General features: G+C 39.7%; 1 protein-coding gene across 7 annotated transcripts in view; it reads right to left on the bottom strand.

The window, feature by feature from the left end:
* Nucleotides 1–25,183, bottom strand: part of SGO2 (shugoshin 2) — a 61,895-nt gene extending 36,712 nt beyond the window's left edge. For 2 of the 7 annotated variants that reach the window (XM_055345471.1, XM_055345477.1), the window contains exons 1-4: nt 9,978–10,065; nt 4,044–4,178; nt 2,373–2,548; nt 1,486–1,563 (exon numbers count right to left, since the gene is read on the bottom strand). In XM_055345471.1, the coding sequence (XP_055201446.1) occupies nt 1,486–1,563; nt 2,373–2,548; nt 4,044–4,176 (387 nt within the window). In that variant the 5' untranslated portion in view covers nt 4,177–4,178; nt 9,978–10,065. Of the gene's footprint in view, nt 1–1,485; nt 1,564–2,372; nt 2,549–4,043; nt 4,179–9,109; nt 9,248–9,270; nt 9,353–9,712; nt 9,764–9,977; nt 10,066–25,050 lie in introns of those variants that run through there. The other 5 variants (XM_055345472.1, XM_055345476.1, XM_055345474.1 and 2 more) reach the window with 5 other exon arrangements.
* Between the last annotated feature and the right edge of the window lie 194 nt (nt 25,184–25,377).

The following is a 25,377-nucleotide window of genomic DNA, read 5'->3' as shown; positions in this document are numbered from 1 at the left end:
TTACACGTATAATGCAATCCCTATCAAAATACCATGGACTTTCTTCAGAGACTTAGAACAAATTATTTTAAGATTTGTGTGGAATCAGAAAAGACCCCAAACAGCCAGGGGAATTTTAAAAAAAGAAAACCATATCTGGGGGCATCACAATGCCAGATTTCAGGTTGTACTACAAAGCTGTGTTCATCAAGACAGTGTGGTACTGGCACAAAAACAGACATATAGATCAATGGAACAGAACAGAGAACCCAGAAGTGGACCCTGAACTTTATGCTCAACTAATATACGATAAAGGAGGAAAGACGATCCACTAGAAGAAAGTCTCTTCAATAAATGGTGCTGGGAAAATTGGACATCCACATGCAGAAGAATGAAACTGGACCACTCTCTTGCACCATACACAAAGATAAACTCAAAATAGATGAAAGATCTAAATGTGAGACAAGATTCCATCAAAATCCCAGAGAAGAACTCAGGCAACACCCTTTTTGAACTTGGCCACAGTAACCGGAGAAGGACAAACAGTGTATGTTCTCATTCATTTGGGGAATATGAATAATAGCGAAAGGGAATATAAGGGAAGGGAGAAGAAATGTGTGAGAAATATCAGAAAGGGAGACAGAACATAAAGACTTCTAACTCTGGGAAATGAACTAGGGGTGGTGGAGGGGGAGGAGGGTGGGGGGTGGGGGTGAATGGGTGACGGGCACTGAGGGGTACACTTGACGGGATGAGCACTGGGTGTTATTCTGTATGTTGGTAAATCGAACACCAATAAAAATTAATTTATAAAAAAAAAAAAAAAAGATTCCCTTTTTTATTTAAATCCATCTAGAATTTGGGATGTCTGGGTGGCTCAGTGGTTGAGCATCTGCCTTTGGTTCAGGTGATGATCCAGGGGTTCTGGGATCAAGTCCAGCATCATGCTCCAGCAGGGAGCCTGCTTCTCCTTCTGCCTAGGTCTTTCTCTGTGTCTCCCATGAATAAATAAATAAAATCTTAAAAAAAAAATCCATTTAGAATTTATTTTAGAGATTGGTGTATAGTAGGACCTGCCTCTATTTTTTCCTTTTCAATTGTGCTCATCCTTTTTTTAATAATACAAATTATGCTCATCCTTTTTTTAATAATACAAATAGTTTTCAATTGTGCTCATCCTTTTTTTAATAATACAAATTATTTCCTAATTTGAAATACTATGAATACGTTCTAAGAATGTCTTCTACGTTTTTAACAGTTTGGGGGCCATTATGTTCCACTGAACTATCTAATCCTGTGTTACTTCTAATCAAAACCTAATTTTTATATAAAAGTTTTAATAACCAATTATACCAAATGATAATATGCTGTTAGCCAGTTAAAATTGAACTATCAACATTTCTTCACACAAAGCTTAAAATATGAATCCCCAACCTTGATGCCACTGAATCTCAAATATCCTAAGTGATGCTTAAAAAATACTACTACTTACACATAAACTCTTACCTCAGAAAGAGTGCTCATTTCAATTGCAGTTATCAAGCTATTGTTCGTGAGTGCTTCTATTTCTATAAGCTTCTTATTCTGTATGTGTAAAATAAAGACCTCTCTTAATCAATTAAGATTCAGGGTTTATTGTATCATACAATTATGGATATCATCAGCTGAGAAGACTTAGAAAATAACTGAGATCATGCTAAGCTAAAAGGGTGCTACATTCTATAGTTCACACACACACACACACACACACACACACACACTCAGACACACACATCCCTTGACTGCTTTTGAGCTCTCAATTTTAAATTTTCTTATAAACATTCCTCTATCTTCCAATAATAATACATCCCATGGCAAGTAAACATAGTTTGTCAGGCAATTTAACACTCAGGAAGAGATCAATTTTTCCATTTTAAATTAATTTCTGCATTTCAGAGTTAGATCTATGGTTGCAGCCTAGCTGACCATTCTGTGGACAGAGATGGAAATTGGAAGGGAAAGCAACGACTACAATCTTCATTCTATTTTGTGTGTAGCCAAGGGAATGCTAGGGTTAAAAAAAAATACAAACACTCTGGGAATTCCCCTCCTTTCGTTGGAAGAATTATGCCCATCCTTTTAAAATGTATTAATGCATCAAGATTGGCTAATGATAAACAATCAAATGTCGATCAAGTTATTATACTGGTTTGCAGAGCCCTAAGTGCCCATTCAGAATGTAAGACTTACGATATCTGTTTTATTACCCATTAAGAGTCTGTCCACTAATATGGCATACTTTCAATAATTTTTTACAATAATTTGAGATTTGAAAAAATTTTTAGAGCTTCTATAATAATATAGTTAATAATTATTCTATAATTTAGAATTCAAACACAATATAGTTTCCATACCAAATTATTTAGTTTTAGGCGAAGAAATGCGTTCTCAAAATTCAGTTTCTCTACTTCTTTTTGCAATAGCATCTTTTCAGTTGTAATTCTTCGATAATTCTCTTTCTCTCTACTAAGAGCCTGAGCTAATGCTCTGTTGTTGTGCTTTAAAGAAATTTTGAAAATAGAAGAATTGTCTGTAAAAAAATTTTAGAAGTTAATATTGAACTTACATCTTCATAGTTTTTATATCCTTAATGAAACTATTTTAGGTAAAATACAAGTTTTAACTAGGGTTGGAATGACAGTCTAGATGACAGTCTAGAATGACAGTCTAGATGTAGTTTTGAAAAAAATGTATCGAGCTTGGATCCACAGAAATAAAAGCTAGACAGAAGAAGAATAAAAGAGCTGTGAGGAATGTAGAATGTTTTAAATACGGAGTCAGGGATAAAGACATCTAGGATAGACATAGTATGCTAGATAATTATACCAGTCATAAAAGTCAGTTTGCTACCTGTTGCCCTATTTTCCTTCCTACTTTGACTAGGAGGTAGAATGGAGAAGCTGATTCTAAAGCTCTAACTGGAGTAGGTATTAGGGTAGCCAATCTGTCAAAATTTTAAAGCCAGTTTCTGTGGCTCCAGAACTGAACAAATCAGTTAATGCTCTCAAAGTCCATTTTTCAAAATCTTGAGTGAAAGGAAGCATACTTACTCTAGGGTTGGACAGATCATCTAAACCCTGTGGGATCTTCTATCTCTATTCTAAATATTCAACTCTTATCTCTAGGCATTTACTGCAACCTAAAACTTGACCCCTTCCCTTTACAAGCACTATGTAAATATAATTTAAATCAGAAATGTGGGCAGCCCAGGTGGCTCAGTGGTTTAGTGCTGCCTTCGGCCCAGGGCCTAATCCTGGAGACCCAGTCGAGTCCCATGTCGGGCTCCTTGCATGGAGCCTGCTTCTCCCTCTGTCTGTGTCTCTACCTCTCTCTCTCTCTCTCTGTGTCTCTCATGAATAAATAAATAAAATCTTTAAAAAAAAAAAGATACGCAGGATGTTAGCTATTTCACAGGGCACACACAGTCACCCTTCACAGGTGCTATATCAGCTGGAAACTTTTCCTACTCTGGGTTACAAACCATGGAGATCATTTTCAGAAATGATGAGAATTTATCTTGGAAGTTTTTCCTACTTCTTTTTTCCCCTACTTCTGAAACCTTAATTCCAGAATCTATGAAACCCTATCTCCAAATGCTTAGTACCCTCATGAGCTTTAGCTATACAAAAATCATTCACTACAACACTCTATCTGGGCCCACCACATCTAGATTACCCATCATCTTATTGCTACAGCATGCTAGAACAAGGTCACTTTTTTTTTTTTTAAAGCTCTTTTCCAGCAACATCACATGGTATTTTCTTTGTTGTGTAGGAGGTAGCTGCCTTAGGCTACATCAGCCTTACTGCTGAAAATTCTACTGTCAGCACTGAGGGTAAATCATCATAACCCCTCAATTAACAGGAGTTGAAGGAGACAGGAAAGATTGAATGGACAAAACATCAATTAACAAAAATAATCTTTTTAATAATTTCCATACTCGATAAAATAAAGGACCAAACATTATATCAATTCTCTAGGGGAAAGTAAAAATGTGAGCATACTTTAAAACTAATGGCACTTACTTAGGATTTTTGTTTTGATTTTTGAAGCAAGAGAAACATTCAACTTCCCAGTCTTTGAAATTCTTTTGTCTTTCCCATGTCTGTTAATTCCAGAAGTATAAAGTGAGCCAGTGTCCATCACTGGGTGCTCCATCACTAAAGTAAAATAAAAAAAATAAAGAAATCAGAGTATTGATTAATAAAAGAAAAAGGGACAACTGATAGTATTTTGTAAAAACACTTTGTCTAAATCTGAAAGTATGCATTTAGTCAAAAGTGGTTTAAAGTAGTATCCAAAAAAGGGAAGGACTGTTTTTTCATTCAAACCTATATTATTATATCTATGCATCAGGAGCTAGGTTAGGCACTGGGGACAGAAAACAGGATATGGTCATACAGGAATGCATAGTCATGGAATGCAGAGTCCAATGTGGGTACAGATCCTATTTTGATACATTGTAAGAAGTGTAACCTTAGAGAATGCACAGAACAGATAAACCCAATCTTATGGGATTGGGGGCTAGCTAATTTGGAGGAATAAGCAGGAGATCTTGAACATGTCTATTTGTCCATTTGAGTTAAGGTCTAATAGTGGAAAGAAGAAGATAATCACATCATACTCAGACAAGAATAACTGATATAACACACAATGCATAAAAGTAATTAAATCTGCCTGGGCAGAGGAAAAGAACCAGAAGGGTTTTATTGAGAAGGTACAGTTGATGCTAAGCTATGTACTTAGACAAGACCAACCTCTGTAAACTCCTATCCCCTCCCCACACCTCCTTGCTTCCATTTCAGAGAAACGCAGTTACCTGTGCTGCCTAACTCCTAATATTCAGCCTCTTCCCACTACCTCCCTAAGTCCACAGGACTAATCTCACTATCCTCTTTATATCAATCACAGAACCTCCGGACCCCCAAGTCACCCTCATTTCCCTCATCCTAATCCTTCATAGTAGGCTAAAAAATGATACCCCAAAGATATCAGGTCCCAATCCCCATCATTCTAAACCTCATGAAGAAAAAGCGTCTTTACAGATATGTTTACGTTGAGGATCTTGTGATGGGAAGACTGTCCTGGATTCTATCAAGTTAGGCTTCCAAATGCTCTCCATTAGTATCCATATACTAAGTAGCACTACTTGAGTAACTAAAACAGGGCATAGCAAACTTACTCTGCCCAAACCTGCTTCACTCAGAGCCCTCTCTATTTCGGTTCATGGCAACTCCATCCTTCTAATTGCTCTGGCCAAAAATCTCTCATATCCCAATCAACCTTCACAATACATTAGAATCTGACTGCTTCTCAGTATCTCTACTACTATCAGCCTAGACCAAGGTGCTGATACACTTTACTTGAATTATTTTAAATCTTTTTTTTTTAATGTTTATTTATTTATGATAGTCACACAGAGAGAGAGAGAGAGAGAGGCGGAGACACAGGCAGAGGGAGAAGCAGGCTCCATGCACCGGGGAGCCCGACGTGGGATTCGATCCCAGGTCTCCAGGATCGCGCCCTGGGCCAAAGGCAGGCGCTAAACCGCTGCGCCACCCAGGGATCCCCTTGAATTATTTTAATAGCCTCTTATACTTCTGCTTCCACTGCTGCCCTCACTACAGTGTATTTATTAGTCTACACAATCTAAAAGTCTCCAATGGTTCCCCATTTCTCGCAGAATAAACACTGAAGTCCTTCAATGGTCAAGTCCTTCCATCATCTGCTCTTCTTCTCATTTCTCCAGTTTGAATTTTTCCTTTTGTCTCCCAGCCCATTCCTTCCAGACCACACTGGCCACCAAGCTCTAACTGCTTGGCAGACGGCAGCCATTCTTCAGCCTCAGGTCCTTTCCTTTCTATTGGTCATTCTCTCTACTGAGAAAGCTCTTCCTCTAGATACAGAAATGGCGAATTCACTCTCCTCCAAGTCTTTGCTTTTCTAAGTGAGGCCTTTCAAAACTGCAGCTCCTTCCCTTAGCATGTCTGATTACTCTTACCCGTCTCTATTTTTTTCCCATAGCATCTAAATCTCTATCTAATATACTACAGAATTTACTAATTTCTTACCAACTAGAAAGTTCTAGAAAGTCATGGATTTTTTCTGTTTTATTCACTGATGTATTTTCCAGCTCACAGACTAGTGCCTGACAAATAATACAAACACAATACATATCTTTTAAGTGAATAAATAAGTCTTAAAAACAAAGAATTTGTCAGGCATCAAGGTTAGAAAGGGTATTCCAGGAAGAAGGAATGGCATGTGTAAATGCATGAAAATGGAAAACTTAAGAAGATGCCAGTGATCTCTTGATAATTGAATGCTATTACCCTATCTCTGTTTTTCTTAATAGCAAAACTCCTTTAAAGACTTGTCCACACTTGCTGTCTCCAATACATAGGAGGACCTATTCCCTCTTGATCTACTCTAATCAAGTTGTTGCTCTCACCAACATTAATTGATCATTAAAGATACTAAGCTGCAATGTTACTAAGTCAGATACAATAGTCAAGATCCAGTTCTCAGTTAATCTATGATTTTAATCATGGTATATGACATCATGTCATTCTCTCTGAAATACCTTTAGTGGGTTTGCAAAATACCACATTCTGCTGGGTTTTTTTCTGCCTCACTGACCACTTCTTCTAAGTCTCTTCTGCTGATTATTCTGTATCTCCCTAACCTTTTACCAATGGAGTACATCAGATCTCAATCCTTAGGTCTCATCATTTTCTATGTATATATACTTCTGTGAGGGTATCCTCTAGTGTTCTGGCCTTTAAATCTAAATGCCAATGACCTGCAAATTTATAACCAAATCAACTCCAGACTTATTTATCCAACTGCCTACTCCTCATCTCTAACTTGGATGTCTAATACGTATCTCAAACTTAACATGTCCTAAGCTTACCCCACCCAAACCTGCTCCACTGGGTCTTCTCTATCTCATTTAATAGTAAATCCACCCTTCCACTTGCTCAGCTTGGAACACTTTCTCTCATATCCTACATCCACTCTACCACTAGTCATGCTGGCCCAACTTTCACATGTCCCACTAGGGCCACCTAATCACTCTGATTCAAGTTGCCATTGCCTCTCATGTACGTTATTTTTATAACTACCTAAATGGTGTCCATTTCCACATTCTTCCCTACTATCTATTCTTAATCTAGTAACCAAAATGATCCCTTTAAACCTTATGAAAATTCATGTCACTCCTCTGTTAAAAGCACTCCAGTGGTTTTCCATCTCATTGGAGTAGTCATAATGGCCTGTAAGGTACTACGCAATTTGACACTTCTCCCCTTCCCCATTCCCGATCCAGTACCTCTCTGACCTCTTCACCATTCTTTTCCTTTTCTCACTAAGCTCCAGCCACACTACCTTAGCATACTCCCACTACAGAAACTTTATATTCCTTTTTCCCCCCTTTGTTTCAACTCTTCCTCCAAATAATTACAGGGTTTACTTACTCAGTGGCTTCAAGTCTACTCAAATGTTACTTTCTTAGCCTTTACAGACCAAACTATTTAAAATTGCACACCCGACCCTATTTCACTTCCTGTATTTTTCATCATTGGCTTATAGGTGTCTGTTATAAGATCACATAATTTCCTTATTTTATTCTGTCTTCTCCTACTAAAATGTGTTTCATGAGGGCATGGATTTTTGTCAGGTTTGTTTGCTACTGTCCCTAAGTGTGTCAAGAGTGCCTGGCATATATTAGCTACTGGATAAACATTTGTAAAAATATGAATAAATGAATACTAAAAACTGACCAATACTGGAATGAGTCTCCTTTGCAAATGTTGAGCAGAAGATAGGGAGATGTCAAACAAATAATGAGAAGACAGTTTTAGAAGAATTTTTGGCAATGGGGCAGTTTAACTAGAAACCTTACAATGCTAAGGCTCAATGTTTCTTCTAAAAGTTTTGCCAAGGGCAGGCCTGGTGGCCCAGCGGTTTAGCGCACCTTCAGCGCAGGGCGTGATCCTGGAGTCCCATGTTGGGCTCCCTGCATGGAGCCTGCTTCTCCTTCTGCCTGTGTCTCTGCCTCTCTGTCTCTGTGCCTCTCATGAATAAATAAACAAAATCTTAAAAAATACAATAAATAAAATAAAAAATAAATAAAAGTTTTGCCAAAAAGAAAAAAAAAAGTAAAATCAAAGATCACATATTCCATAGATAGAAGGCAGGCACATACAGAAACTCCCAACAAATGGTTGCATCTCACACCTCTGAAGAGATACTAACATAGAAATCTTGTGTGTCTCCCCAAAAAAAAATCCAGTCTGAAGGATCAAATCTCATTTTACTTAATTGTCCTGCCCAGTAAGTTGGTTCTTAGTTCCCTAACTTAATAAATGGCACTAGCAATCATCCACCCAAATGCTCAAGCCAGAAAATCAGTGTTCCTTTTAACACTGCCCTGTCACCCTGCACATTAACAGCCCCACTAAGTAACACTCAAGGAACCTAGGCAGACCACTGGAGTACCTACCATTCAAGGGGGACTTAACATCAAAAGTGAGGCGTTATGAACAGCGGTTGAGATTGTGTTGGGAATCCCAGTTTTAACATTTCATAGCTATGTTATCTTAACATCTCTAAGTCTCAACTTTCAGACTTACAAAGTAATAGTAAGAGCATCTCATTGTAAGGATTAAACGAACCAACAATGTACATACAGAGTCTAGTACAGGACTAGGCATATATCTTTTTAAAAGATTTTATTTATTTATTCACGAGAGACAGACAGAGAGAGAGAGAGAGAGAGAGAGAGAGAGAGAGAGAAGAGAGAGAGGCAGAGACACAGGCAGAGGGAGAAGCAGGCTCCATGCAGGGAGCCCGCCGTGGGACCGGATCCCGGGTCTCCAGGATCACGCCCAACGGCTGAGCCACCGGGGCTGCCCAAGGACTAGGCATACAGCCCTCGCTAACAGGCCTTCTTTATTATTTGTTCTGCAGCTCAGGTCTCCAGCATCCCGGCTAACTCTACATCAGAAATACTAAGCTCCTAATTCGGTTCTCCTGAATCGGATCCGTCAGGTAGAGAAACTGTCGTTCCTATTCCCTACCGAAACCCTACCTGCCCATGGAGACCCAGCGCAAGTTCTAAGTTTCCCAGTCTTCCATCACCCGTTCGCCTTGAGCCGGCCTTCCTGGCTGTAGAGAGCCTAACGGAGAGGGCTCCCCCCAAGAACTTGCGTAAGCAGGGGCGCCTGGGTGGCTCGACGGTTGGGCATCTACCTGCCTCCGCCTCAGGGCGTGACCCCGGGGTCGCGAGATCCAGTCCCACGTCGGGCTCCCTGCAGGGAGCCTGCTTCTCCCTCTCTCTCTCTTTCTCTGTGTCTCTCATGAATAAATAAATAAAATCTAAAAAAAAAAAAAATGAGGGAGGGCAGCCCGGGTGGCTCAACGGTTCAGCGCCGCCTTCCGCCCAGGGCCTGATCCTGGAGACCCGGGATCGAGTCCCACGTCAGGTCTCCCTTGGGGGTCCTGCCTCTCCCTCAGCCTGTGTCTCTCATGAATAAATAAATAAAATCTTAAAAAGAAAGAAAGAAAAGAACTTGGGGTAAGCAGTCTCTAACGTTCACCCAGCAGTTACTGAGCGAGTGCTCACAACGATGAGGTAGAAAATGTTCTTAAAAATCAGGGCGCTGACGGAAGCCCCTTCTTTCAAGACGCTGACCTAACTGGCCGCTCGTCCCCGTCCCCGTCCCCGTCGCGAGCCGGGCGCAAAGGGACGAGAGGCCGCCACTCACGGCCAAGCCAGGGAGTCGGGGAGAGGCCCTCAGAGCGGTCCGAGGGCGGAGGGAGGGCGGGCGGTGGGCGGGACCACGGGCCGCGCGGGGCCCGCCGGACCGGAGACGGGCGAGCAGGGCCGGGGGTCCGGCCGGGAAAGGCACGGGTCTTCCCCCACAGCCGGGCGGCCGCGCCAAGGGCCCCGCACTTACCCCCTTCCGGCACGGGGGCGACGAGCACCCAGCTCCTGAGGCGCGGCGCCGGCGGCGAGCGCTCGGTTTAAACCCCGCAGCCGTTAGCGGTTACCACGCCGACCAATCAGATGCCCAGGAGGCCGCGCAAAGGAGCGCGGTTACCAGGAGGTGGGAGGTGGAAGGGGGCGGGACCGCGAGTTGAGCGACGGGGTGGGCGTGGCCAGGAGAGCTTGGGGCAACTCGGGACCCGAGGACGGCTCCCGGCAGGTTGCCCTGTAGCGCCTGCTGATGCGTTGACCCCAAAGGAAACGTTCCTTTAACAGACACACCCCTATTAGATGTCCGGAAGGCGTGGCAGTCATCTTTGCATTATGATGCCAGGATCTTTAGTTTTCACTTAAAAGCACGCCCCATTTTTCTTTCAACTTGCTCAAGGAAAAGCAGCAATGAAAAAAAAAATTTTTTTTTTGAAAACCTTGGGTCTCAGTATTTAGGTCTTAATACAAATGGTTTGGCTCAGCTAGATGTACGAGATTTTTTTTTCCCCCAGTATAAAGGATTTATTTCAACTCAACAAGTAACACAAACCTTCCTTTAAATTCCATTTTACAGTCAATAAAAGTGTGTATCTCACTCCTTCCCATGCATGATCACTGTGTATTAATCTACAATTCTTATTTTAATTGTGAAAAAATAAAGTGTTTCCCCTCTTGTCATTGATCTGGGAGCATCTGGTATAGCATCAGTGAGAAAGGGCAGGTCTGCTCGCTCCTGGACTGGTTAAATGGTGAAAACCTACAACGCCAGGTCAAAGGAATCAATCACCCGAAGAAAATAAATACGGCATTATGAAACGTGGAAAGGGAAAGTTTTTCGTTATTTGCAACTACATTAAAAAATATATTATCCTCTTTATGTCCAAGTAAATTAGCTTAGTTTTCCTCTGACGAGTGACTTTCATAATCTGTGGAAACACTTGGAAAAACTATGCTGACAATAAAATTCCCTCTTTGTACGACATTAGAGTGAAACAACTGAAGTTGAAAATAGCTTTTTAAATCTAGATCTTAAAAAAAATAAATCTAGATCTTAATGATTGGTTATATACAGTGATATAGTCAACTTCATATTCTTGTCAATGTTTTGTTCATTTGGGGGACATCTGAGAATCACAAATTTCCATTTTACTTTAGAGAATCTAGAAAAATCATGTAAAGTATGATTCTGAGTTAGACCTTTTTAGTATATTTCATAGTCTGTGACCAAAGAGATCTGGCTACATGAATCTTGTGTAAGTAGAAGAGTATTTATTGATTGGCCAGCTGCTAACATTAGTTTATGGTTCAGTAAAAAACTTCCATAAAAGTGGTTTAGAATGTAATATGCTGGTTATAGAAATTTCTGGTTGATCTAGGGATTAACTACCACTATATCTTGTTTATCCAGTCTGACACATTAAATGCTCAATATATGTTAATATGTTTTTTAAATGAACCATGTCATGGCTCTGCCATTTAGTGTTTATTTAATCTTGGCCTAGTCATATAATCTCGTTGCGCTTCTGCTTCTTCATTTGTAATATGGAGGTTAATAACATCCAGTATATTTTTATGATGGTTCCAACCAGCAGACCATTTTGTTCAAATATGCTAATACTGCTTTCCTCTTGACTTATTTTGTAGCTACAACTTCAACACCAAAAGAAATAGAAAAGGGGGCACAGCCACAGGTAAAAGAAACGTTACAAACTTTTTCAAGACATAAATACCACACCTTGTTTTATTTTTTATTATTATTTTTAAAAGATTTTATTTATTCATGAGAGACAGAGGGAGAGGGGGGAGGGGGAGGGAGAGAGAGAGAGAGAGAGAGAGAGAGAGAGAGAGAGAGAGAGAGAAAGGCAGAGACAGGCAGAGGGAGAAGCAGGCTCCATGCAGGGAGCCTGAGGTGGGACTTGATCCCAGGTCTCCAGGATCACGCCCTGGGCTGAAGGTGGTGCTAAACCGCTGAGCCACCCAGGCTGCCCCCAACACCTTGTTTTAAAAAGTGATGATTATCTTATTTCAGAGCAGTTGAGAGAACTTAATCAGTGCTCTGTAAATTGTAAAAAGCTCTTGATAGTGTAAATTCTTTTCATAAGCAACCATAAACTTAAAAGGTATAATTAATTGAACTGAATATAACCTGATCTGAGCTTGCTTTTAGGTCACTTGCCTCTTAGAATGGATAGAGGCAGGAGCCCTGGAGTAAGAGTGTGAAGATAGAGTTGGTTTTATCTTGAACATACTTTAGCTGTGTGTTCTTTGTTTTGGGCTCCTTATCTATAAAGCAAACCAATTAAATTAAATGAAGTCAGTTCTGTTACGATACTCTCCCGCACAAGGCACTCCATTTTGTGGACTTTGCTTCTCACCCTCCATTTTCCTTTATTCCTACACTCATTAGTCTTCTGATTTTCTCCAAGGGTAGGTTCCAGTCAATTAAAATTTGATTGTTCTCACTCACACCCCCACACCACAAAATCATCTAGAAAAATAGACCGCAACAGGAGCTGAGTAGAAGACACACTGCAAATCAATAAACAAATAAAACAAAGTAGAAATAGTGGACTTACATTTTATTAAACCATCTGATCTGATCATCTATATCAATCTGGCAGGTTGAATTACACCAAGAAAAACTAAGGCTGGCAGAAAGCAGAAAAGAACAGTGGGTGGTTTAAAGCACTTCTGGAGAGGATAGAGATGTGAGCTTGAAAACAGGAACAAGAGGACCTTGGCAACAGAGCCAGCCGCAGTCTTGTGAGGATACTGCGGATCTTACATAGCCATCAGCGGCTCTGCATGCTACCACTGGGATGGCCACTGCTGCTACCTCTGGAGAAAGTGGGCATGACTGCTACAAGTTCTCCATCCCTTCTGTCTGGCACCACTAGCTCCGGGTGCTAGGCCTGAGTTGCGTGTGTCTGACGGGTCAAGCCTGGATCATATGCTACAAACTCTAGCTGGAAGGGAGTCCTGAACATTCAGCCTGGGGATGGTTTTTGTAGTGTCTTAGTGAGAGGCCATCTCTGCCTTCCATCTAGTCTCAGGAAGGGCTTTTGAGCTGGGCAGCCAAAAGAATGACAAAGGTTCATTTCAGTATTTTATGTTACTGTATTACAATAATTATTTCTATTTTCTTTACTGAAAAGACTTCCTGCTGTGCCAGGTTAGGGATAGGTAATAATCATAACAGACAACATGTATCAAGCATTTACTATGTCCTAGGCACTGTGTCAAGACCTTTTTATGCTTTTAATCCTCACAGTGATCCTATGTGGTAGATACTATTATTTCCTTGTTATACTATTGTTTCCTTGAGGAAATGGAGACACAAAAATTTAAGTAACTTCTGCAAAGTTTAGTATGTGGTATAGATGGCATTTGAACCCAGGCAGTCTGGCCGCGACCATTCTGTTACTTCAGTTTCAAGGCATGGCATTCATCATGCAAGCCTACTTGTGTTACCGGCTTACCAGTCACCTCTTTTCTTTGATTAACTTTTCTTAAGTCCTTTTTGCACCTGGCATTATGCCAGGAGTGATGGTGGATGAGGCAAATCCTCTTAAGGGATAAGGAAGACAAGCAAACAATCCATTCCCATACATTATGGCAAGTAGAGACTTAAAATGATTCAACACTGTTTCTTTGCTTCAGGCAGGGGTAGGGAATATGTAACAGGAGCACTAAGCATTCTTATTTCTGATGTAGGTCTAAGTACGTGTGGCAGGCAGGTTTCTCTGGGGGAGGGATAAAATACCCAAGGGTCTCATCTAACTGGTTGTCTGGCTGGATGATCTCCAGCAGGTCTTACAAGGGCTCTTTCACTGCCTCCTCCCTGGTCCCCATGCTGGGCTACATTGAGAAACTGGGGTTGGGTCTACTTCCCAATCTCTATCTTGGGCCTCCACAGGTTTTTCCAAAAAGGTTTGAACATCTTTTTTACTCAAGATTTCCTGTGATAAGGGGATCCCTGGGTGGCTCAGTGGTTTCGCACCTGCCTTCGGCCCGAAGCGTGATCCTGGAGTTCCGGGATCCAGTCCCACATCGGGCTCCCTGCATGGAGCCTGCTTCTCCCTCTGCCTGTGTCTCTGCCTCTCTGTCTCTCTCTGTCTGTCTCTTATGAATAAATAAATAAAATCTAAAAAAAAAAAAGATTTCCTATGATAAAATCTGAACCATATAAACTGGAAGCTTGGGGAGGGCTTGAAAACTCAGCTGTGGTGCTCACTAGCTTTACTAATAGACTAACATTAACATGCTCCATCCAAGACTGCAGGGCCCCAAAGCCCACATCTCCAGAGTTCCCTCCACATGGACATCCCCCAGGCTGCTGGAGAGGGTCCCAGAAGACCTCCATCCACACCTGTGCTCAACATACCCATTATTCCTTCTACTCCTCATTGCAAATGCAAAGGAACAGCAGTTGTGGACAATAATGAGTTCTGTTTGAAATCCCCTCGGGATATACAGGTGGGAATGTCCAGCAGGCACACAGATATAAAACATGCAACTCCAAGAGATATTTGGATTTGGGAGTCAGCAGTGAACAGTAATAGATATCGCTGGAGTTTAGTTACGGGGGGGACGGCGTGTAGAAGCACAAGAAGGGTAGAAAGCAGAACCCTGGTGAACATTAACGTGGAGAAAGATGAAAGGGCAGCCAGAGAGGCAGTGTGGGGGAGGAAGAGACACAAGCCTCCTGGAGGCCAACCCCTGGCTCATTTTGTACTTTCTCAGACCCAGCCCTGCAATCAATCAGCAGTTTCACCAAGAAGTTTTGTTCTTTTTACTAAAAAATGGGCAGAATGGATTTAGAAACCAAAAATCTGGCACTTGGTGGGCCCACTGCTACTGGGGTGTCATTAGTTCTAGGCTCTCTAAAGAGACAGAGCTTGAAAATAGACATGCCTTTATATATACATACCTGCATGTACATAAACATCCATATTTCTATCTTTATCATGTACTGTTTCTACCCATTACCTTATCTGTCTTAAAAACCATCCATTTGCACTGATACTTCCACTGCCAAAAAAAAAAAAAGATTCATTCTACCATTTTCCTTTCCAATGTATATAACCATAGCAAAAGTGAGGAATCTGGTTCCTACCAACTACAATATATTTACTTTTTTGTCAGTCCTAGACTGCACAGAAAGTAATTTCAGAATTGCTAATCCATAACTCTGAAAACTTGACTAATTAGAGTTGAAGATTTGTTTACTATTCTTGCTTTAATCTTTTGCTTGAGGTGATGTGGTCACATACTTTGATCTAAAGTTCCTTAGATGGGCAGCACCGGTGGCGCAGCGGTTTAGTGCCACCTGCAGTCTAGGGCGTGATCCTGGAGATCCAGGATCGAGTCCCACGTCAGGCTTCCTGCATGGAGCCCACTTCTCCCTCTGCCTGTGTCTCTGCCTCTCTCTCTCTCTCTCTCTCTCTCTGTGTCTCTATGAATAAATAAATAAACAAATCTTTTAAAAAAAATAAAGTTCCTTAGATTCATGAATTTTTCTCCCCTCTATTCAAAGTGGCTGACCACAATATTCATTTGAATTATGGTTAGGTTTACTTATGTCTACTTGTATATAGTTTTAGTTTTTCCCCTATCTTTATATGCATGTATGTTTATACTCACCTATGCATTTTAGTATGGGAAACATTAATTTCAAAAGTCAAAACTTTCTGAATGCATATATTCAAAAGCATCACTCTTCCTTTCTCTCTCCTACTTCCAAAGTGCCTGCATTAGTTTCCTATTGCTGCTGTAACAAATTACCACACACTTATAGTTTGAAACAACAGAAATTTGTAGGTATACAGGGGCCAATACAGGGGCCAACTGTAGGCAATTAATCTTAATAGTTTTTTTGTTTATGATTCATTCCTATGCTTCTATTTGTACAATTGATTAGATATATGTAGGTTTTCTCATTTCCCATTCTTTTTTTAAAAAAAGATTGTATTTATTTGTTTGAAAGAGAGTGCATGTACAGGGGGTAAGGGTAAAGGGAGAGTGAGAAGCAGACTCCCTGTTGAGCAGGGAGCCTGACTGTGGGGCGGATCCTGGGACCCTGAGATGATGACCTGAGCCAAAGTCCGCTGCTTAATGGACTGAGCCACCCAGGCGCTCCTCCCATTCTTTCTTATACAAAAAGTGACATGAGCAAAATTCTTGCATTTTTGTCTTTTTTCACTTAATAAAATATCCTGGAAATCACTCTACATTAGTTCATAGAAAATGACCTCATTCTTTTCTATAACTTCATAGTACTCCATTATATGGATGTATCATAGTTTATCTACACACTCTCCTATGTATAGGAATTTAGTTTTCTTCTGATATTTTGCAATTATAATACTATAATCACTAACTTTGTGCATAGAACATTCATACTGTTGGAGATATACCATGAAGGTTGATTTAATATGCATTCCATATATAAGTGAGTTTGAATATGTTTTCCTATTTTTGAGAAATATGTGAAAAAGGTTTGTGTGTGTGTAAATTGTCTTACAGGAATTTCTCTTTGTTTTGTTCAAAATATGTTTAAACATAGTCAAATTTATCAATATATGTTATTGTGTCTGAATTTTGAGTCGTAGTTAGAAAGTCTTTTCCTATCTCCAGGTTATAGAGAAAATCATACATGGTTTCTTCTAGTACTTATATGATATCAGCTTTGACATTTATATCCCTGGTCCTTTTGGAGTTTATTCTTGATTACAGTTTGACACTTGGTTTTAATTTTATCTTTCTCCAAATAGCAAACCAGTTGTCCCACCAACATTTGTTAAAATGTCCACCTTTTCCCAAGTAATTTGAGATACCATGTTTATCACATACTAAATTGCCATATGTATTTGGATCTATTTCTGTAAATTTCTATTTTATTCCACTCCTTTGTCAATTTATGCACCACTACTTAGATAAAAAACCAGTCTTACAGTGCATTTTAATGAGTGGTAGGGCCAGTCCCCTCTCATAAACTTTTCTTTTTCAGTGTTTTCATGGCTATCTCTGCATGTTTATTTTTCCAAGTGAATTTTAATATCAACTTGTCTAGCTCCATAAAAAATCTTGTTAGTATTTTGGTTGGTACTTGTTAAGTTTATAAATTAACTTAGAGAAGAGTAGTATCTTTATAACATTCTGGAATGTCTTCTCATTCGTTCAAGTCCATTTTTCTATCTTTCAAGAGTGCCTTAAAGTTTTTCTTGTATAAGGTTTGCACATTTTCTGATAACTTTATTCTGAAATGTTTTATCTTCTTTGTTACTATTGTATTCTCTATTTTCAGGGTGTATAATAAATATACCCCTAAGATCTACCTTCCTGATTATGTTATTTACATATCTATTTATTTTCCTTTCTTATTTTATATGTTTACTTCATCTGTACTGTAAGTAGTATATTTAAGTTTCCTACTATTAGCATATTTCTAATGTTTCTTTCTAGCATATTTCTAGTGTTTCTTTGCATGCCCTACGATTTTTGCTTCATTATGTGTTGCTGAGTTGTCTGGTGAACAGAATTCATAACTGGTATATATTCATAGTGAATTGTGACATTAAAACATGTCCTTCTTTGCCTCATTTATTTTATTTTATTTTATTTTATTTTATTTTATTTTATTTTATTTTATTTATTATTTTATTTTATTTTATTTTATTCTTTGCCTCAGTTAATGCATTTTGTCTTATATTCTACTTTGACATCAGGATCACAACATCTGCTTTCTTGTTTCCATTTACCTAGCACACTTTTGCTCATTACTTTAGTTTTAGACTTTCTGAGTCACTTTGATTTAGACAGGTTTCTTATTTCCAGCTGCATTCTTTGTGAACCAAAAGAAAACATCTTTCTTTTAACAGATAAATTAAACCTATTCATATTGGTTGATATGACATATACTTAGTCCTACCGTCATTTCATGTTAAAAATGTTTTATATAATGATAGTAATATTATAATTGTTGGGTTTCTTTCTGTATATGATGCATTTCCTTTGCTCTTTTTATTTTTAAAATTTCTTTTTGCATTTAGGAAGGTTTTTGTGTTATTCTTGTGATTATCTTTTTATTTATACCCTTTATGAAGCCCTTAGAGTTCTTTCTTGTTTAACCTTCTCTTACCTGATTTATCAATTTTAACATTATCCTTTAACCCCCATTTATTGCCTATATCACAATGAACCAATCAATGAACTATCACCATCAGTCTTTTTTAATTTCAGAAGTAGAATTTAGTGATTCATCAATTCCATATAACATCTAGTACTCATTACAGCAGGTGCCTTCCTTAATGTCCATCACCCAATTATCCCTTCCCCCAACCACCTCCCCTCCAGCAAACCTCAGTTTGTTTCTTAGAGTTCAGCATCTCTTATAGTTTTTGTCCCTCTCTATTTTCATCTTATTATATTCATTTCCTTCCCCTATGTTCACCTGTTTTGTTTCTTAAATTCCACATGAGTGAAATCATATGGTATTTGTCTTTCTCTGACTGACTTATTTCACTTAGCATTATACTTTCTAGATCCATCCATGTTGCAAATGTTAAGAGTTCATTATTTTTTATGGGTGAATAATATTCCATCGTATATATACACCACATATTCTTTATCCATTCTTATGTTGACCATCAGTCCTTTTGATAAAGTTTTGTCACTTGGTAGGATAGAAAACGTCTTTTCACATATTCTTCAAGGAGGGCTCAGATATATAAAATTCCTCGATTTTTTCCTGTTTAAAGTTCATTTCCTCTTGCTTTAGTACCTGAAAAACAAGTTGACTGAATATTCTTTTATTATTATTATTATTTATTCATGATAGTCATAGAGAGAGGAGAGAGAGGCAGAGACACAGGCAGAGGGAGAAGCGGGCTCCATGCCGGGAGCCCGACGTGGGATTAGATCCCGGAGTCCCTGGGCCAAAGGCAGGTGCTAAACTGCCGAGCCACCCAGGGATCCCCCTGACTGAATATTCTTAACTCACATTTTTTTCCTTGAGGTTTTAAAAAGTGCTCTTCTGTTGTTGCCTTTCATGGGTGTCATTTTTGAGCTGTCTGGTGTCAGTTTAATACTCTCATTCTTGTAATTTCTTTATCTTTTTTTGCTTGAAGGCTTGGGTATTTTTCTTTATCTTTGAAACTCAATAGTTTTACTTATCTATATCTTGAAATTGATAATTCTGATTTAATTTTCCCATGTAATTGATGGGTCCTTTCGGTATACAGATTTCTATATTCTTCTATAGTTCTGTTCCAGTGTCATTTTGTCTTCTTCAAGTCCCACCATTATTTGTATGTTGCTTCTTCTTCATCTTTCATTTCTCTCTGACCCTAAGTATTTTTCATTTTGTATCTCTGTTTCATTATCTTGGCATTTTCCTGTCTTTTTTCAACACCACTTATTAAATTTTCACTGGACTTTATTTCCTCCAAAAACTTTGCAATTTATACTTCATTTCTGTGATAATTTTGGTCTTTTTCTTCCTGGGTTCAATCTTTTTATTTCTTCCTTTATAAAACATCCATTTCTATTTTACAATTATTGAATTTTGTTTTTAAAATTTTGGGTTTAAGGTGATTTATCATATCCTCAAAAGCTTCTTTGTGGATATTTAATTTACTTGAGAGTTTGTGTTGCTGTTTTCTTCTGCTTTGGGGTTATTTTGTTGTTGTTGTTGTTGGAGTGGTACTTTTTTAAATCAGAGCTGGAGTGGTCTTCTTTTCTGTTGTCTTCTTATAATAGCTTTATATATATTTATTCTATTTCCACCTATTTATTTCAAAGAGTTTGGATAATTTGTAAGATTTCAAGTTCAAAGGTGCCCTTTTCTGTAGTGAAATAATTTCTTAATGGATAGTGTGTGTGTGTGTGTGTGTGTGTGTGTGTGATACAGATTAATGATTACATATTTTTACAGCTTTGGATATCTTTACCCTAACTTGACCCTAAACTTTCCTTTTACTTCTTTTGTTTTCACCAAGCCCCAAAGGATGTGTTTCCATTCCCTTGTTACCTTCTATACCTCTAGAAGCAATGGTTTCCATACATTGTCACCTTGAATCATGTTCATTAAAAAAATTTTTAATATATAGTAAATATTCTGATCTACCAGAGTTCTTTACCACTAGTCTAGCACAAGACTAGACTTCTCCTTGTCCTGGTTATTTAGATTAATTATAGGCCCGTCAACAGTTATCCTTTTCTCCTATGTATTCTTTCCAGACTGCCCTTTATCTTTGTGCAAGTTTGTGGTAGGACAACTTGTGGTAGGACCAAGAGACACTGTTGAGGTTTGGTGTTTATTTCTCTAATTATGATAATTTGAAGTTTGGGAGTTCTCTTTTAGTTTTGCAGGTGGCATGAGGTTCCTATAGTTTTATTTGTTCTTTTTATTGTTCTGTATTATTTTTTTGGAGAAGGAATTAGGGAATTGAGATTAATGCAGCTATGGCTGCTATTAACTTGGCTACACAAAAATTCTATACTAGTATTATTTTGATGGGCATGCAGACTTACACCAGGCATTTAAAAAGAGAAACACTGCAACCCATCCAGATTAAATAAAGGAGCAACCAGACTCTCTCATTCTCCTTCCTATACTTTATCCTGGATTGGAGGGAGGGAAGTATTTATGGTTTGGGAATCTTTTTTTTTTTTAATTTATTTATTCATGAGAGACAGAGAGAGAGAGAGAGAGAGGCAGAGACACTGGCAGAGGGAGAAGCAGGCTCTATGCAGGAAGCCTGACGTGGGACTCGATCCTGGATCCCCAGGATCATGCCCTGGGTCAAAGGCGGCACTAAACCGCTGAGCCACCTGGGCTGTCCTTGGTTTGGGAATCTTTTTCCCTAAGGATGTATATAAAGTTATTTGCTTCTTAATCATGACAAGTCTCTATCTTTCCCATCCCAGGAAGAGTCAGAAGAGAAGAGTAGTCTTAAGTCTGATCAGGTCTCTGATTCAGGCTTTGATTTGTATGGTGCTTCCTCTTTTCCTACCCGTCAAGCTCTTGTGCATCAGAGCTGGGATTATCCTTCCGGGAGAGGTGGTAGAGAATATAGTCAGTTAAGGGCTTTCTGGAAGCTTGGCCTCCTTATAAGACCTTCCCCTCTATTCAGTCTACCACACAATGGAGAACAGCCAGAGCATAGGGTCACCCCAATGCTGTTGAGCTAAGAATATGGGCTTTGGTTGAATCTTGCACTAATAGACCATTAGGACTGTCCCCATCCTGGCTCAGATCCCCGTTTATGTTAATCACCCCCATAAGTTGTCTACTGCCAAATGGGCTCCCATTCTTGTATTGCTACTATGTCCACTAGTCTGAATCCATCCTCAACTCTTCTCATTCCTCTTAAACATTTCCAATGAGCCTCTTAGAATTCCCTTTTTAAATGTTACCATAATTTCTCTCATCTTTTTTCTTTTTTTTTTAAATTGAAACTTGTCTGTTCTGAGAGGGTATGCTTCCTCTGCAGCCCTCTCAAGTAGTGACTGCTTTTCCTTCCATTCCCTGCATACATCAGGGTCAGGAGGTGAAGTGGGTTGGTGTCTTCTCTTGTTACTGTTAAACACTTTTTCCTCCTTCCTTTCTCTAGTCCTAGCTAATCTGAACTGTGTGCCATGTGGATATAGTGTCTCTCATTGTCTCTTCAATGTACCCCTCTAAGGTTCTTCTAATTATCCATTATTGATGACATTATCTTCTGTTTCATCTTTCTTCCCACTCTTGTTGACTTTATTACTTATGGGGATAATTCATCTAAAAATAATCATTCCTTAAACTGCTTACCTCCATTAGCTTTTCTTCCACTCCGTCTCAGCCTGGAGCCTTGGCATTATAGTCACTGTAATGTAATATCTCTGAAACCTTGAAATCAAGTATGATGTTTTCTGGTAAGAAAAGAGTATCTGCCCTCACCACTTTTACTCAACACAGTATGCCAAGTCCTAGCTGCAGCAACCAGACATCCAAAAGGCATCCAAATTGGTGAAGAAGTAAAGCTGTAACTATTCACAGATGGAGATGATATCATATATGTGGAAAACTCTAGACACTTCACCCAAAAAATTATTAGAACTGATAAATGAGGTCAGTAAAGTTGTAGGATACAACATTAATACGTAGAAATTTGTTGTGTGTCTCTACAATAGTGAAGTAGCAGAAAGAGAAATTAATAAAATAATATATTATTTTACATCATACCATTTATAATTGCAGCAACAAGAACAAAATACCTAAAAATAAATTTAACCAAGGAGGTTAGAGACCTATACTATGAAAACTATATGACACTGGAGAAAGAAATTGAAGATGACATAAATAGAAGGATATGCCATATTCATGGATTCGAAGAATTAAAATTGTTAGAGTGTCCATACTACCTAAAGCAATCTACAAATTCAACACAATCGCTATCAGAATACCAATAGCATTTTTCACAGAATTAGAACAAATAATCCTAAAATTTGTGTGGAACCACAAAAGGCCTTAAATAGCTAAAGCTATTTCTCAAGCTTCTCGATAAAGAAGAATAAAGCTGGAGGTATCACAAATTCCAGATTTCAAGATATACTACAAAGCAATAATCAAAACAGCATGGTAATGGCACAAAAGTAGACATATAGATCAATAGGAGGAATAGAGAGCCTAGAAATAAACCCATGCCCATATGCTCAATTAATCTATGACAAGAATATACTGTGTGGAAAAGATAGCCTCTTCAATACATGGTGTTGGGGAAACTGGACAGCTACATGCAAAAGAGTGAAATTGAGCCACTTTCTTACATCATACACAAAAATAAACTAAAAAATGGTTTAAAAACCTAACTGCAAGACTTGAAACCATAAAACTCCTAGAAGAAAACATAGGCAGTAATCTCTTGGACATCTACCTTAAAAACATGTTTCTGGATACGACTCCTCAAGCAAGGGAAACAAAGGCAAAAACAAATTACTAGGACTATACCAAAATCAAAAGCTTTTGTGCAGCAAAGGAAACCATTAACAACATGAAGAGGCAGCTTACTGAGTGGGAGAAGATATTTGCAAATGATGTATCTGATAAGGGGTTGATATCCGAAATATATAAAGAATTTCTACTACTCAACACCAAAAAAAAAAAAAATCCAATTAAAAAATGGGTGACAGATAGCCAACAGATACATGAAAAGATACTTAACATCTTTGTATGTATGTGTGTTTATATACGTTATACATATCCCCACAACTTTTTCTACCCATTTTTTTTCCTGTCCTCCATGAGAGTTGAATCAGCATCAGTCTACAGGTTTTCCCCAGTCCTCTTCAGCCCTCCCTGTTTTTCCCTCACGGATGTCTTCCCCAATACGTCTTTCACATGTCTAATCTGACCTTACAATCTGTTTCTCAAAGAACCTGAACTAATATACCACAGCTGAACTGTCAGCAATTTTGTTATTTCTGTTTCCTAAATATATCTCTTGCAGCCATCCACTTCTCTCTATTGCCATCATCACTGAGTAGAAGCTGTGCCATTTCTCCCCTGGATTACTGCAACGGTTGTCTATTCTCCAATCCATTCTCATCACAGTAGCCAGAGTGATTTTTTTTTTTTAAATAGTAAATCGATCATGCCACTTCCCTGCTGAAAACCTTTCGATGGTTTTCCATTATGCCTAGAGTAAAATTTAAACTCCCACAATTGCCACAGATGCTTTAAAACCTGGCTTCTGCCCATCTTTTTAGCTTCATCTCATATCATCTTCCTCCATGCCCTCACACTCACCAAGCTCCAGCCATACTAATGTCCCTTCTCTTCCAACAAATTGTCAAATCCTTTCCTGCCTTGGGCTCTCTCTGCTTGCTCAGTCTTCTGTATAAATTACTCTTCCCCCATCACGGCAGGTGGGCTCATTCTCATCCTTAGTGTTCAACTTAAATGTCTCCTCATCAGCAGGGCCTGCTCCACCCCAGCCATATCTCCACCCAACATTATCCTATTTCCCTGCAAGTAGTTACCACTATCTGTAACTACTTACTTAGCTTAGTGTCTGTTTCTCCAACTTGAACAGGAGCAGGTAAATTATGGCCAGACAGCCAACTGTTTCGTGTGGCCCATGATCTAAGAATGGTTTTTACATATTTAAGTGTTGTAAAAAAATTTAAAGACTATTTCACAACACATGAAAATTATGTGAAATTCAAATTCCAGTCTGCGCAAGTACAGTTGGAACACAGTCATTCTCATTTATGTGTTATCTACGGCTGCTTTAACACCGTAACAGCAAAGTTGAGTAGTTGTATGTGGCCCACAAAGCCTAAATATTTACAGGAAAGGTTTTGTTTTCTAAACCTTTATTTATTAAGTAACCTGTACCCGCAACATGGAACTGGAATCACAATTGCAAGAGGAAGAGTCACATGCTCTAATGACTGAGTCAGCCAGGCACACCCAGAAAAGGTGTTCTGACCACTGCACCAGAATGTGAGTGCTATGGGTCAGGGGCCTTGATTGTCTCGTGCAGTCCTTCACTCCTAGTGCCTGGTCCACAGCTAATGCGCAATTTGTAGGAGGAATCAATCTTCCCACTCTCCAATCTTCCCACTACTACCTGAGGCAGTAGGTGGGCATAGTAGGTCTTATTGGTTTATTCCCTTCCAAGACCCAGACAGAGGAACTGGGAACCAATTATTATTGACTCTAGGAAAGTACCCTGAAAACAGATCTATGTTTTATTCATCTTGAAATACCTAGAAAAGTCTTTTGCACAAGGCAGGGTGCTGCTGGAAGAACTCTTTTGGGGTTGTTGTTGGGCTAAAATTAAAGTCATGTAAACGGCTCAGCACGTCAGATGGACATCAGTGTTCACTGTTCGCTCCTGCCTCAATTTTCCTTGCTGTGATGGGAATAAAATATGGGGCAGTACAACAGACTAAATTAAACAACAGCTGCGCAAACTACAAACACCCCCCGAATCGGCTTAGCCAAGAGCGTGCGGCGCGTTCCTAAACCTCGGCACCGAGCAGCCCGGCTTGGAGCGAAGGGTCCTCACCTGGGAGTGAGAGGACGGAGCTCTTCCTAACTCTTACCACCCAAGTGACCCCCGAGCAATCGCAGCCTCGGGGTAATGGGGCCTCTCGGCGGACACGACGTTCCCCTGGGGCCCAGCGGCCTGTCTCCGGCCGGTCTCGGCCTCTCCGGCAGGAACCGAGCGCTCCCGCTGCCGCCCCCACCGCCCGCAGGCCGACGCGGCCGGAGGGGCGGGGCGGGGCCAGCCCGGGCAGAACGGGGCGTGTCCGGGGCTGGGGCCAGCCCGGGCGGGGCCAGCCCGGGGCAGGGTGGGGCGTGTCCGGGGGCGGGGTCAGCCCGGGGCGGGGCG

The sequence above is a fragment of the Nyctereutes procyonoides genome, unplaced genomic scaffold (genome assembly GCF_905146905.1).
Source record: "Nyctereutes procyonoides isolate TBG_1078 unplaced genomic scaffold, NYPRO_anot_genome, whole genome shotgun sequence".
Classification (NCBI taxonomy): Eukaryota; Metazoa; Chordata; class Mammalia; order Carnivora; family Canidae; genus Nyctereutes; species Nyctereutes procyonoides.
This window is presented reverse-complemented; position numbering and strand designations above follow the sequence as displayed.